The 13,864-nt window shown below is 35.6% G+C and overlaps 1 protein-coding gene across 1 annotated transcript in view; it reads left to right on the top strand.

Annotated features, from left to right (window-relative positions):
- The window catches only part of LOC149289359 (neurotrypsin-like), a 40,642-nt gene extending 27,633 nt beyond the window's left edge, over window positions 1–13,009 (top strand). Inside the window, exons 9-13 of the mRNA XM_089490741.1 lie at window positions 2,413–2,618; window positions 3,412–3,490; window positions 4,779–4,901; window positions 11,800–12,080; window positions 12,702–13,009. Coding sequence (XP_089346867.1) covers window positions 2,413–2,618; window positions 3,412–3,490; window positions 4,779–4,901; window positions 11,800–12,080; window positions 12,702–13,009 — 997 coding nt within the window. The remainder of the gene's footprint in view (window positions 1–2,412; window positions 2,619–3,411; window positions 3,491–4,778; window positions 4,902–11,799; window positions 12,081–12,701) is intronic.
- The last annotated feature ends 855 nt before the right edge of the window (window positions 13,010–13,864 follow it).

The raw sequence follows: 13,864 nt of genomic DNA, 5'->3' as shown, positions 1-13,864 counted from the left end.
GCAGTCGCTACGTTTAATTTGGATCTGCTAGAATTTAGTAGTGCTTTTGTTTAGCACATTTCCTTGCTGCAATACATTTCTATTTCACAGTGGGAGAGGTTTTAAAGTATTTATATTTAACTTTGCCTTGCGGTTTAAAATTTTATCTACATTGTGAATGAAAAATGTCCTTTCGGTGCTGTACTATCAGCAGGAAGTCAAGAGTGGAGTTTCATACACTTTGGGAATATAGGGTTTCCTAAGGCAACTCTTTGTATGTCAATTCATTTTCCATATGGTTTCTTTTAATAATTATTACTAATGTATGGAAAAAAAAAAACTTACGAAATAATAGTTTTAAACTGTAGTTCAAGAACAATGTTTAGAACGTTATTTCATTCTTTCAGGCTTGAGATGGTTATTATTGGTGAGCCCTTAATGTCATTGTATGAATCTGAGCTACAAAAAAAATGTAGATCACATAAAAGTCCTGTCTTCTAAATTGAAAAGAGCTATTAAAATCTTAACTGCATCATAATATCTAATCACAATGCAGTGAAGCATCACATGAGATCACGCACTCATTATCTGTTGTATTACATAATGTCTGAAGTCTGACAACACTAAGCCAATTTGGGCAGGAAGCCTAAAGATCGGCGGTGAAAGGTTTGACATGAGTGACTCTAAATGGATCTTGTATGTCATTGCTCCTAAAAACAAAATGATGTATTCCACATCTGTTAAGGGAGATGGCAGTGTTCTTCTTTATTGCAGTGATTACTTTGATGGGTGAGATGTACCATATCAACCTGATTTAAAGCCATTGTTTAAAACACAGTGTTTTCTTATAATTAGTTTTTCCCAAAAAACTTACAACCTTTAAGTAAAGTATTATTTTTGTGTATGTGTATGTATATATATATATATAAAATAAATTTTATATTACAGTACTCATTTCTTTTTTAAAAAAAAAACCCACTAATGGACTAACATCTCAATATACATGCACAATATAGAACTGATCATAGTAACACCAAAAAATCAACTAAATGAGCAAATGATTGTTTTTGTTTTTGCCTGGGGTAGTAACATATTTTTTTCACAACTTTTGAAACAATGTACTTGTACTTTAGGCCCCCCCCAACCATATTTATTTTCCCAAAAAATCCAAAACAAAAACGTCAACTAAAATCGTCATTTAGTCATTTAGTTGCTGTAAAAAACTCAAACTCTACTCAGAAATAATTCTTTAAATAGGTAGAATTTTGCCTTAATAATATTTTTTGACGGAACACAACATTGTCAAGTGACAGCAAAGAATGCACAGGTGTTGTTGCCATAGAAAGCGAAAATGCCTCTTAAGACTTTCTCTGTTGATTTTATATGATTAAGATTTAAGAATAAATAATAAAACAATAGCTCTGTTAAGGTTAATGTGCTTAATATGCAAAAATGAATATTTAGTGTTTTGTGGCATTATTGCTTGCAAAGTGTAAGTAGGTGTATAGATGACATTAATGCCATATAGTGCTTTGGAACAGCGTGTTACATGTTCTCCTACAGATCTGCTAAAAGCAAAATAAATCATAAATACATTTCCTTCCATAGCAGTCTGTTAACCCTCTGGCACTGAAAGGGTAAATACTGGCCCATACCAGTGTGTACTGAATTCTCATATGACTGCTTGGTTTATATTGGGAAACTTTATACTGCAATCTGATGTGCTAATAACCTGAAATGACAGCTGGTGACAATGTTTTATGTCCTATTACTCCCAGGTGTCACATTAACGCACAGACATGATAAATCCAACTCTGCGCGGAGAGTAATAGGGAGGGAAAAAAAACACATCTTTTTTATTGTCTTTGGTTTTGAGCATGATTCTGTCTGACTAGTGGGAATAGTAGACTTTGGGGGAAAAAACGCTAAATTCATTTTTTGGGGTTAGTTATTTGATTCGCTGACAAAAGGAAACAAGCGGTAGTTAAAATATGTGCTTGGTATGATTCTATTCTTTTGTCCAAGGATTCACGCAGCATGTTACCTATATAGTTATCTGATCTTTTTAGAGAATGGTAGAGTCACTAGACCATCCTATAAAGTTAGTACGGCTTATAAAGTGTAATTAACCACATTAGTAAATTCACCAAGATAAATCCTACTGGGTACTTGGGTATGAACCAATTTTAGCAGCTCAAAGTCAACCCAAAATAAACTCAGCAGGGTCTCAATCCTGGAGGGACACATCCAAACTCAAACCCAGTGGATAGTCGGGTTGTAGCAGAGATTGTCTGAAATGAAATGATCTACACTGACATATTTTTTATTGCTGAACTTTTAGAGCATTAGAACGATGTAGCCCCCCAGCCATGTACAGACACAGGATTTTTTTTTTAAACAACTAATGGTGCTTATACTGTAATTTAATTCTAGGGGTCCAGCAAAAGCCAGAGCAATGGCTTATTTTGGAGAAGGAAAAGGCCCAATCCATGTAGATAATGTGAAGTGTACGGGAAACGAAAGGTCTTTGGCCGACTGCATTAAGCAAGATATTGGAAAACACAACTGTCGACATAGCGAAGATGCTGGTGTGATTTGTGACTACTTAAGCAAAAAAACAACAGCAGGTGGGATTAAAGGTAAGGGCACATTCATACAATTTTTGTTTGAATAACTGGGATATGAGAAACTATAATAACCAAGTTCAGTTTTTGCAACATTAAATACATTTTAGCTGTAGTTTGTCGTATAATTTAACAGGCGCTTTTCCACTTAGACTAGATATTAATTTCTCTCTCAACAATTTTAAGCAGGAAAACCTTACTTTTAATCCTTTTAAAAAAACCAACAAAAACATGCAGAAGCTTTTCAGAAGTCTAAGAATAATCCATCAATCCTGCTAGTCTCTCACATGACAAATAAGTGTTCCTGGACCAAATATAGATAAGGAAGACCATACATCCTGCAGTACTAAGAATGAGATTTAAAATGCTGCATGTACTTACAAAAATGTGGAATTTAGGATGGTGGATAGAAAAGTTACAATGCGTTTTCCAGAAACATATTTTAGTAGGAATCCTGAAATACTAGCTAGTAGCTACATGTCGTTTTAAGTCTATATGATTGTCATGCCTAGTGCCGGCCCCGCCATAAAGATGACCTAAGAGGCTCCCTAGGTCACTAATCTGGTTCTTCCTGTACTGAAAAGCAAATGGAAGGGGTGGGTGATTGAGATGTTTGATAATGGTGCCTGTCTGGTCTTGGTCATCCTATTCCTTGGGTACATTAAGCATTATTCATAGTGCAAAACATATTTGCTATTGTAAATGCACTGAAGAAAACATTGTTACTTTGCAAATATAGAATCGCTGTTCTCCCAGACCAAGTAATACAGCTAGCTTTCTGTGTGGATCTTTTCTGTTTTGATTGCAGACACTTCATCGTTTGTTTGTGGCTCAAGGTTACTGCATCGTCGACCTAAACGTATTATTGGTGGACAAAATTCTCTAAGGTTTGTAAATTTATACTAAATTACATGATTACAATTGAATTACACTATTATGATGGGTGACATTGTCAAATTATGTTGAAGTATCAATTAGGCTCAGCACATATCAGTGTAAATATGTGTGTGTGTGTGCGTGTACAGTACCATTCAAAAATTTGGGGTCACTTAGAAATGCTAACTTTCTCCATTAAAATAACATCAAATGGATCAGAAATACAGTGAAGACTTTGTTAATGTTGTAAATGACTATTGTAGATGGAAACGGCTGATTTTTTATGGAATATCTTCATAGGCGTACAGGGGCCTTTTATCAGCAACCATCACTCATGTTTTCCAATGGCATGTTGTGTTCGCTACTCCAAGTTTAAATTTAAAAGGCCAATGTATCATTAGAAAACCCTTTTGCACAGCTAGAAAAATCCTTGATTTCACTTATAGTAGGAACACAGTCTCCTGATCTAGTCTACCAGTCTGTATAGTTAAAACCTCTAGCTTTGTATGTCCAAGTTGGTTCTCTATTCAGTGTGTTGTCTGTGGTAGGCAAATAAAAATACAGCTTTTACCTCCAGTAGAAGGTAAATTATGCAACATACAGTGCACAAATACAAGCCCACAGGCATTTTTTAAATGTAAATCAAATGATGCAGACATGTTTTATCTGTACTAGGATTAAAGCATGCATATACATACATACATTACACTTTGAAATCAATCATGGGGCAGCGGCGTGACAAAACCCATGCTAAAGTTGGTACAAGCAAAAAGCAACATGCTGATTTGTAGAGTCAAAAGACCTATTTTTTGAAAATCTGCTTACCTTTTTTTCGGTGAATAATATTACCATTCTATTACTGTCATATATATTGTTCTCAAAGTGAAAAGGTCAGAAATGGTAGCAACGATGTAATATGAAACACAGATGTGCCATGTTTTTGTGAAGCCAGAAAATACATAGTAAGTCATTAGTGATTCCAGAAACCACTACTTATACATAACTCCTACAGTACTCCTTTCATAACATGCCTCGTAGCATTTTATATAGATAAAGGTTTTGTTCTTCATAAATCATTTCCAACATAGTTCCAGCTGACCTCTGTGACAACTTATATATATATCGGTCTAAAGAAAGCGATGCCATCATTAACACACCGGTGACTTAGCAGTGATAACCTCAACTGGAAATGTTTACAACAGGTGTTATTACTATAATGGGCTCACAGGAACAGACCTGGAAACGTACTTTCCGCGTAATGACATTTTCAACTCCTGATCCTTATTTGTTTTCACACAGAGGCGGCTGGCCTTGGCAGGTAGCTCTGCGGCTGAAATCATCTCATGGTGATGGAAGGCTATTATGTGGAGCTACGCTTATCAGTAGCTGCTGGGTGCTCACCGCTGCACACTGCTTTAAGAGGTACATTGACATGTTCACGCTGTGTTTCCAATAATACAGATATGGCTTAATATGACACTATACTCTCTTCCCTGAAAAGAACAAATATCATTATAGTCAATGAAAACTAATGCATAGATGTGTTGTTTCATGCAATTATTATAATTATTATTAATATAATTTATTAATTTAATATTTATTTATTTTGGCACCAACAATTTACACAGCACTTCTTACAAACTAGAATTGACAGGCAAAGACAAACTGTTACATTAGGTAAGGAGGACCCTGCTTGCACACTTACAATCTAGGGTGTAATATGTTATATTACAATAATAATATATTTTATGTTTTATATTTTATGGTTTGTTATGCCAGGTTTTGTAGAGGTCTAGAATAGCCCGACGAAGAAACCTAAGTAGGTTTGAAAGCTTGCAATATATTGCAACTCATTTTGCCACTAAAAATATAGCCTTTACCAAATTAATTAATTTTCTTTCTACTTTCTTTATCTTTGGCACCCATAGAGAGATAAATACCAAAACACATTTACACAAACTGGAGTAGTATGCATTTTGGGTTCTTACAGGTGATCCTCAACTCCCTTAACAGTGATTATTAGAAACTCTAAATATTCTATGTAACCTTTGTCATGTCCTTTAAAGTCCCTATAAAAACATCTGAGATAAATGCATATATTGGAGATAATATTTATCAATGGTTTATAACAGCAGTTATTTACATGTGTAAAATGTATGTTTAAAAAATGTGTAAATAAATGTCCTATGTTATACTGAAAGAATTGTGAATATTGATACCTGCACAGTCTTGATTTCAATAGGAAATGCAAGAAATTCTTTTAACATTATTTTTAGCAGGAACTTGGCTGACATTTGACAATAAATGTGAACCAGATGTGTGGAATATTAGTGGAAAATAAAACTCTTGGGCCAATGGAGCCCTTCATTGCAACACATTTTTCCTTAGCGCCTGGAATGAGCCATACTAAAAATTAGTAGTTAGTTCTCCCGCCCTCCTTGCTACTGTTCAGCATCCAAAGAGTTAAATGAATACAGCCTACCACGATTGCCCTCCAAAGAAAAAAGGGATGTTTGTTTAGTGGGGCTTTTGAAAAATGTCCAAATCCTTATTTTTCTTATGGATTCAGTGCCTCCCAGAAAAAAAAAGTGGAAGAATGACTAGGGTTAAGACAATGAGTTGGGTTAATCTTTTTGTCAAACTAAGAATACCAGCTTTTAACAATCGAATTGCTTCTGTATCCCACTTTATTGTGTAAAATTGTCTATAGGTGAAATAGTCTTCTGATAGCCTTCTTAGAATTCTTAGCAAAACTGTTTTAATCAATTGTACTTATATAATGTCCCCCAACCTTATATCACATCCCAGGCATTTTAATAGCGTCATGACTTTAAAAATATCCTACATATTACTACTTTGTTGTGGTATAATTGACATAAATACAAAACTGGCAGAACTGCGGGTAGATAATTTGTTGATCATTTATCACCACACTTCTTTAAAGCTTGATATAGGCCCGAACTGGCCATCTGGCATACTGGGCAAATGCTGGCCAAAAGAACCACACACTCATCCGATCTGCTGCTCCAGCTATGTGAGCATGAAAACATAACGTGCAGGCGAGATTATCCAGCTGTCGGCCGCACTTACGTCATCGGACGGCTGCTGGCCTTAAAGTGCCAGGGTCGTCTTGTTATCTCCTGTCCAGCCTTGAGTGTAAATGTAACCCTCTTTTAAAGCAGATCGAGATTTATTACGCTTTCAGAAACATTAGTTTGTCCAAACCTTAAAAAAATAAAAACCTATTGTTCTGTTTATTATCTTATTATTATATTAATTATAGAATTGACAGGCAAAAAAAAATATTTTTGCAACATTAAACTTGTCTGAAACGGTGTATAAAACGAGAGGTTCTAATAGGAGCCCGCAGGGAGCTGTAAGCAAACCTGGATCTCTATATGATATATAGTACAGTGATTGACACTGTTAATTGGTTACATGCTAATATATGTTAGTCAACCATTCTACTGACAAGTACCACAAGTGGTGGCATTTTTTCTGCCCGTGGAGGCAAAATCACAATAAAATGAATTTCTGTAATGTTCTGTGAGGTTTTTAGCTCTGTTGGCCAAGGTACCGTAAAGATTGAAATTACAGGTGAAAGGGAGGTCCTGCCGTGCTGCTAGGCTACTAAGGACTAAGTGCTGCTCAGAAAATCGTCGGCTTCCACCATAGCTGTCGCTACATAGCTGCAAAGGCGCTGTTTCACTTAGACAAAGCATTATTTGGAATCTCTAGAATATTAACAAATAAACCTTATGAGAGTTGTCCATTTTTCCCCTTTTGCTGGTGGTCTCATCAAATAAAGGTTTCTGTGTTGTTCTTAAGTTTTTAGTTTCTATGGAAACAAGATATTTTCTAGTTCACTCCAAAAGTTATGAATGAAGCAAAATTGGCTTTGTTTAGTTATTTCAGGGAAAGCCGTGGGCATTTAGCAGCACTAGGAGTGATGTTTCTGCTGCCTTCCTTAGTTGACTGTAGAACATCATCTTTAAGGAAAAGTATGGGTAAAGATGATATTAAATGCATTATTAGTAGGACACAGAGAAATATAAGGGATTAGTTTGATTGGCTATGAGTTGAAGTGTGTGGGGTTAACATTCAATCACAGTCACTTATCGCCTACACAACTTTTAAAAAATGACATCTGGCAACTACCTGTTTTTGCTCCTTAATGATATATCATTAAAGTAGTATTCTTTTACTTTAAGAGTTAATTATCTATTTTATCAGGAGGCATTTAACTAGGTTTAATAGTTTATTTTTCCTTTTGGAGCTAGAATCAAGGATAGAGCCAAAAGAAATCTGGCTTCTGCATAGACAATTCATTCCAAAACTCCTCTTTTCCTCCAATTTTATTTTGTTTCCGTGAACCAAAAGCATACAAACCAGTAATGTAAACATAACAAAATGTAATATATACAAATGTAAAGTTATAGAGCCAGAAACATTGTCAGCATTTTTTTGGAAGATTTCTGTTCAATTTCTTAGGAAATGTGTTTATAAATTGAGAATACACTGCCAAAAGTCACATGCCCTTTGGTACACAAGAATGTAGTATTTTATGTCAATTACAGTCTAAATGTTTTATTTCAGCCATCTCCTATTATTCCTGGTGCCTCTCTCCCTTATGTTAATATTAACAAATGCTTTATGTTATGCACGAACAACAAATATTAGTAATTTTACATTTCAATATCATTATAGAAAAGCTAGTAGCTAGTAGTTTCATTGCTGGCGTCATTAATTTACATTGGCTACTTTACATTTTATTTTACAATACCACTAGCAAGATATACCAGTTTTTCAAGATGCATCTATTAAGAAACTTGTTCTGATCCACGTCAGAAGGAACGAGGATATAGAGTGTTTTCATTTTCTTCCATCATAGGGCAAAATGAATTAAAGTCCTAATAATTCTATGACTTCGATTTACCTTGTCATTAATATCTATTAGGTTACAACGGACGTAAACATTTGTTTCAGTACAGCATTAGATTTGATACACATTATGTCTATTTTACTCAAACATGCAGTTAAAGAAACCTTGTCAATTGCAACAATTGTGCTATGTGTCTTGATCAGTATTACTGGATGATAAAATATCTCATAACTATTATCATTATTATTACATTTTAATAATACCAGCATATAACTATACAAGCATTTTCTGCAGTGCTTTTACAATGAATGCAGAATACAAAATAAAATGTGTGAAGAATAGGAAACTGGTGACTTTTAATATAAAATACACCAAATGATGTCATGCCCTCACCAGCCTGGCCCCCAGGCAGTTGACTTGGTTGCCTGTATGGTAGGACCAGCCCCGTGGTTTAAGTGATGAGTAGTTTCAGTTGGCTGCAATTCTTTTCCTTTTTTCCACAAAAAAATATCTCCCATCTGTTCACCAACTGGTACTGTCTCCCAAATATAGCACTCAGTGCTGTGAAGGTCAGACATTGTAAAGTATTACTGCATGGATATAACACCTTAATTATTACCTATCATTGGGTTTGTGTATTTGATTTTAGCCTTTGCCACGACTTCACGCTGGCTAGCAGCCAGTTACTTTAAATTAATATTTTCAAGGCTGTGCATAACTACCTGATGACAGAAGTAATTTTTCATGAGACGCAGCGCACCGTGAAAAATTATTATATGTATGTTTTTTTGTGCTCTTTCCAATCTACGACTGGGATATATTGATTGATTTTTTTACCTTCCTTCAACATTAGATAACCATGCCAGCTAATCCAGAACATGCAGAGAAGAAAGAGTTGTCTGTATTAATTACATTTCTGGATGACTTAATATCCATTCTGATAGCAATTACCAGCTGCTTGGGTGCCCAGTGTTAAATTGCAATCCCAATCCACATATAAACCAAAGCGCTGCCAATTTGGTCACAGATAATAGGCTGCAACATTTCCTAGCAGATAATATCTCTTCTCCTACACTCTTCCTTTCTGGAACACAATTCCTCAAAATTATTACATCACTTTTCTAGTCAATTGCTTTTTCATATTTGCCAAGAAAAAAAAATAGAACTTTCCCAGGATTTTCTTTTTCCAATTAGAAACCAAAATGGAAAAATATAAGATTTCTATTAAACCCTAAATAACCTACTTACAAAAATGATCTGTTTTTAGTATCATTATTAATTAAATATTTAGGATTTGGCATATAAGAATTTATATATATATATATATTTTGGTATTATTATATGTACAGTGTAGGGTACTCTCTTACCTACAGGGATTGTCATATAGATTTTATCTCTATCCATGAGAGAATTCATGTGAATGCTGGATCCATAATATAAAACTGACAGGAGTGATGGTGCTGTGTGACCCAAATAATCACTACTATCCTCCTGGCTTATTCACTGTGCCTTTTACAAGTAAGGAACACTCTCATATCGCATTAGAGGCACCAATGAGATTAGTGCTCTGTAGAATGGTGAAGAAACATAACTTTTATAGGGCTGCAGTAATGTCACACTGAGAATAAGGCTTTACAGGTACCCAAGGACTACTTAAAATATACTTTGGACATGATTTATAAAGTTACTGCTAGCACATGATATGCATGATAACTGGGTTACTTTTTAGGAGAAAGAACCCACAAATATTTATATATGAGAGGCATCACTTTATAGTATATTTGCATACCTTTTTGCTAAAAAATGTTTTGGTGTGCCTGTTAATTAAGTTTTGCTATGTATTGCAAATAGCGAACTCAACCTGTTTTTCTTAAAGGACCCAGTTCCTGCATGGTGTATATTAAATCTAGGGGCATTTCGAGCGAGTGACCTCATTATGCAATCCGCAGCTCAGCCCATTTTGCAGAAGTCACTAAGAATTGGCCCTTCCGATGCTGCAATTAGATCCATAAATCAATGATTATGAGAATTATTCTTATACTCTAAGAGGTGCTATTATACTATATTATTATCTTTTATTTATATAGCGCCAACAATTTACACAGCGCTTCTTACAATACATATATTCAGGGTATATGACAAGACGAGAATTGACAGACTAATACAAACCGATACATTAAGTAAAAAGGGCCCTGCTCGCAAGCTTACAATCTAGAGCATTATAGAAGAGCTCTCTATTGTACATATGTTGAACATGGAAATATTCTTTGTTCTTGTCAATTAATTACCGTACATCTGGAGTATCCAAACCTGTGGATTTTTTCACTTCCAAGCAAGCAATAATTTAACATATTGTTGTAACATCTAGATTAAAGGAATAATATTAAATAAAAAATATAACAGCACACCTCGAAAACACAGGAGTAACATTTTATGAATGCATTTATTTTTTAGACATGCCTTATACATGCCAACCCAGAAGTAATGCTGCCCACTCTGACAGATTGGCAGGTAGTCAACTGGCAATGACATCTGCTCCAGACACAGGAAGTATCTGGCATTCCGTGCATGGAATCGCTTACCTAAATGATGTCTGGATGAGTCAGTTCCAAAGACAGGCTGTCAGTACTAGCTGGGATTTTTTTTTTACCCCTTGGCCTTTACGTGTAAGGATATTTTTGTGGTTTGTGCAGGCTTCTTTGGAGGGAAAGGCTTCTTAATACCATTTGGTCATATCATCAATTAAAAAATGTAGACATGTTTAAAACACAGATTGTGATGACAGTAAATAAAATAATGAGGACAGATCACAAATGGTTGGCGTATTAAAAGTAAGGATAGATATTCGTCATGCAGTCAAATAAGTATTATTATAAGCCCTTGCATTTAATATAGTTGTTTCCTGCCTCTCTTGGTCCTGGAAGTGGTTCGATGCCAGCCAAACTGAACACTAAATTATCACCAACACATTATAGATTCCAGTATTGTATCAGAAATGCTACTGTTTTGTCGTCTTCTACGTGCCTGCCAATAAATAGCACGATCTGTGTCTGCTTCTCTTAACCCCAAAACAGCTTAATTTATATATATACTCATATATACACACATATATCTAAAACTGGGGTATGCATTTAAGTGTTGACTACATCATCTGAAATGAGTGGAAATCAGAGGACAAATTATTGTTTGGGTCCAAACCTCTGCTTGTCCTCAGGCTAAATGGCGTGATACAAATGTAGGCTGGCATAAGCCCATTTGTGCCAAGAATGACTAGTACCATATTGGTTATTTTGCTCCAGAATCAGACAAATAGGCTTTTGATTCACAGAAATGTTGAAAGTTGAGCCTACATGTAGAAGCTTATGTACTTTATTAAATATTTCCGAATGTGATCACTGAAGATAAAGTGTTATAACTCATGACCTATTGTCTCTTTAGGTATGGTAACAATACCCGTAGCTATGTGGTACGTGTCGGGGACTATCATACGCTTGTTGTGGAGGAGTACGAAGAGGATTTGGGAATTCAAGAGATTATAATCCATAAAGACTACAGACCTGATGGTAGTGACTATGATATTGCACTTATAAAACTACATGGATTGTTGGATCAGTGTGTACAGTTTAGTACCCACGTTCTACCAGCTTGTCTACCTCTTAGACGAGAAAGGCCGCAAAAAACTGCACGCAACTGTTACATTACAGGATGGGGTGACACAGGTAATATATTCTTGTGACAATGATTTCTCACATAACCAATGATGTGTTTTATTTTCATTAAATATTTGTACAAGTATTAGTGTTGTAAATAAACTACAAAAGGGTTTTGTTTGAACATCACAGACCTACCGCTTGGGAAGAAAAGTTCCATTTGTGACATTTTGTACCATTAGTCTGTATAGAATATTCATCGTGCAGATTAGTTAATATCACCCCAAGATTAGGAAATACAAGACAAGAGTTCCGAGAAGAAAAATCCCATTGTCTTGTTTATTTGCTTTAATGTAATCTGTAGAAATATACTAATGCCATGTATAGGAAATCCATGGTTCCGCACCTTCCTAAAAACATGATGCTTAGGTGTTCCTAAGTGATTTCCCTGCCTCAAATAAGACCTGCTGGTTGTGTCCATAGAACTAATACCCTATAACCTAATACAGGTTAATTGATATAATACAGATTGGGAGTTATTTGGCACTGCTACTGGTCAGCAGAAAGCTAAGTGCGTATATAGGAAAGGTTTATAAGGAGGAGTGTATGTCACTTATATTGTAATTTATATAATTTAGTAAGTTATAGTATAACTAATGTTAATAATGAAAGTTGACTTCATGTTTGTAGGACGGGCGTATTCAAGGACTTTACAGCAAGCTGCTGTGAGATTACTCCCAAAAAGGACCTGTGAGGAGAGATATAAAAGCAGGTTTACCGGAAGAATGCTTTGTGCCGGAAGTCTGGAAGAACAGAAACACGTGGACAGTTGTCAAGGAGATAGCGGTGGCCCTCTTGTGTGTGAACGTTCAGGGGGTACTTGGAGTGTCTTTGGGGTAACCTCCTGGGGATATGGCTGTGGTGTGAAGGACTCGCCGGGAGTTTACACAAAAGTGTCTTCATTTTTACCGTGGATTAAAAGTGTGACCAATTTATAATCCAAACAGGAACCGAAAAGTTTTCAGAGTAGACTGGACCAAATTGTCATTTACCTTTCAGCGTCACCACTGTGCCCCTACGGTGCTGGACTCTCATTAAGTGTTATTACCTCAGGGCAACTAGGGAGTGCTACAGTGTTTCTGGTTTATTGATTGTCCTGGAACGTGTTTGCTTTTTTTCGTATAAATGAAAAATCCAATATGTGTAAATCTAAACTACTCTGACTTGAAGCAAGGTTATTGCTACGGATACAAGTGTCAGGTACTTTAATTGTGCGTCACAACATACAATACAGGCCACTGGTTTAAGAGAGTGCTATACAATAAAGACATCTTGGATAAATACTTTTAGTCTTAAAGCATGGAATAATACCACACCAAAGGCTCAATCAAATCAAAGCTTTGTGCATTTGGTACAGCAACACCTGTTCTGCAGATACTAATTCAAGCAACTCTCCCCTGGTGGGGCACTTTAAATTAAATTATGCGGAGATATCTGAGGCAACTCGAAAGTTGTTCAAGATGATTTTTATATAATGGGGCACAGTGGGTGGCAGTAGCGCGTTTTGTAAGGGAATACAGATTTGGATTAATCTATTGCCTTGTCACCAGAGTACATTAAGTGTGGATATATACATTATCCCACAACAAAAGGAATTGTTGATCAAGGGGCTAAACGTGAACCTTAAAGTACAACATTGCATTATGAAGACATATATTGTTTCATTTAAGGTCAAATCCATAGCCAGGGTGGACTCTACAGGCAGACTACACTGTTTAATACAACACATCATTAATGACTGATTAAACAATTGTTTGCTTCCTCAAGCATAACCCTCGGAACATTTCTTTTAC

Source organism: Sceloporus occidentalis, unplaced genomic scaffold, assembly GCF_023333645.1.
Source record: "Sceloporus occidentalis isolate IW3139 unplaced genomic scaffold, rSceOcc1.0.p SCAF_46, whole genome shotgun sequence".
In the NCBI taxonomy this organism is placed as follows: domain Eukaryota; kingdom Metazoa; phylum Chordata; class Lepidosauria; order Squamata; family Phrynosomatidae; genus Sceloporus; species Sceloporus occidentalis.
The sequence above is the reverse complement of the archived record's forward strand: the minus strand, read 5'-3'. Positions and strand labels throughout refer to the sequence as shown.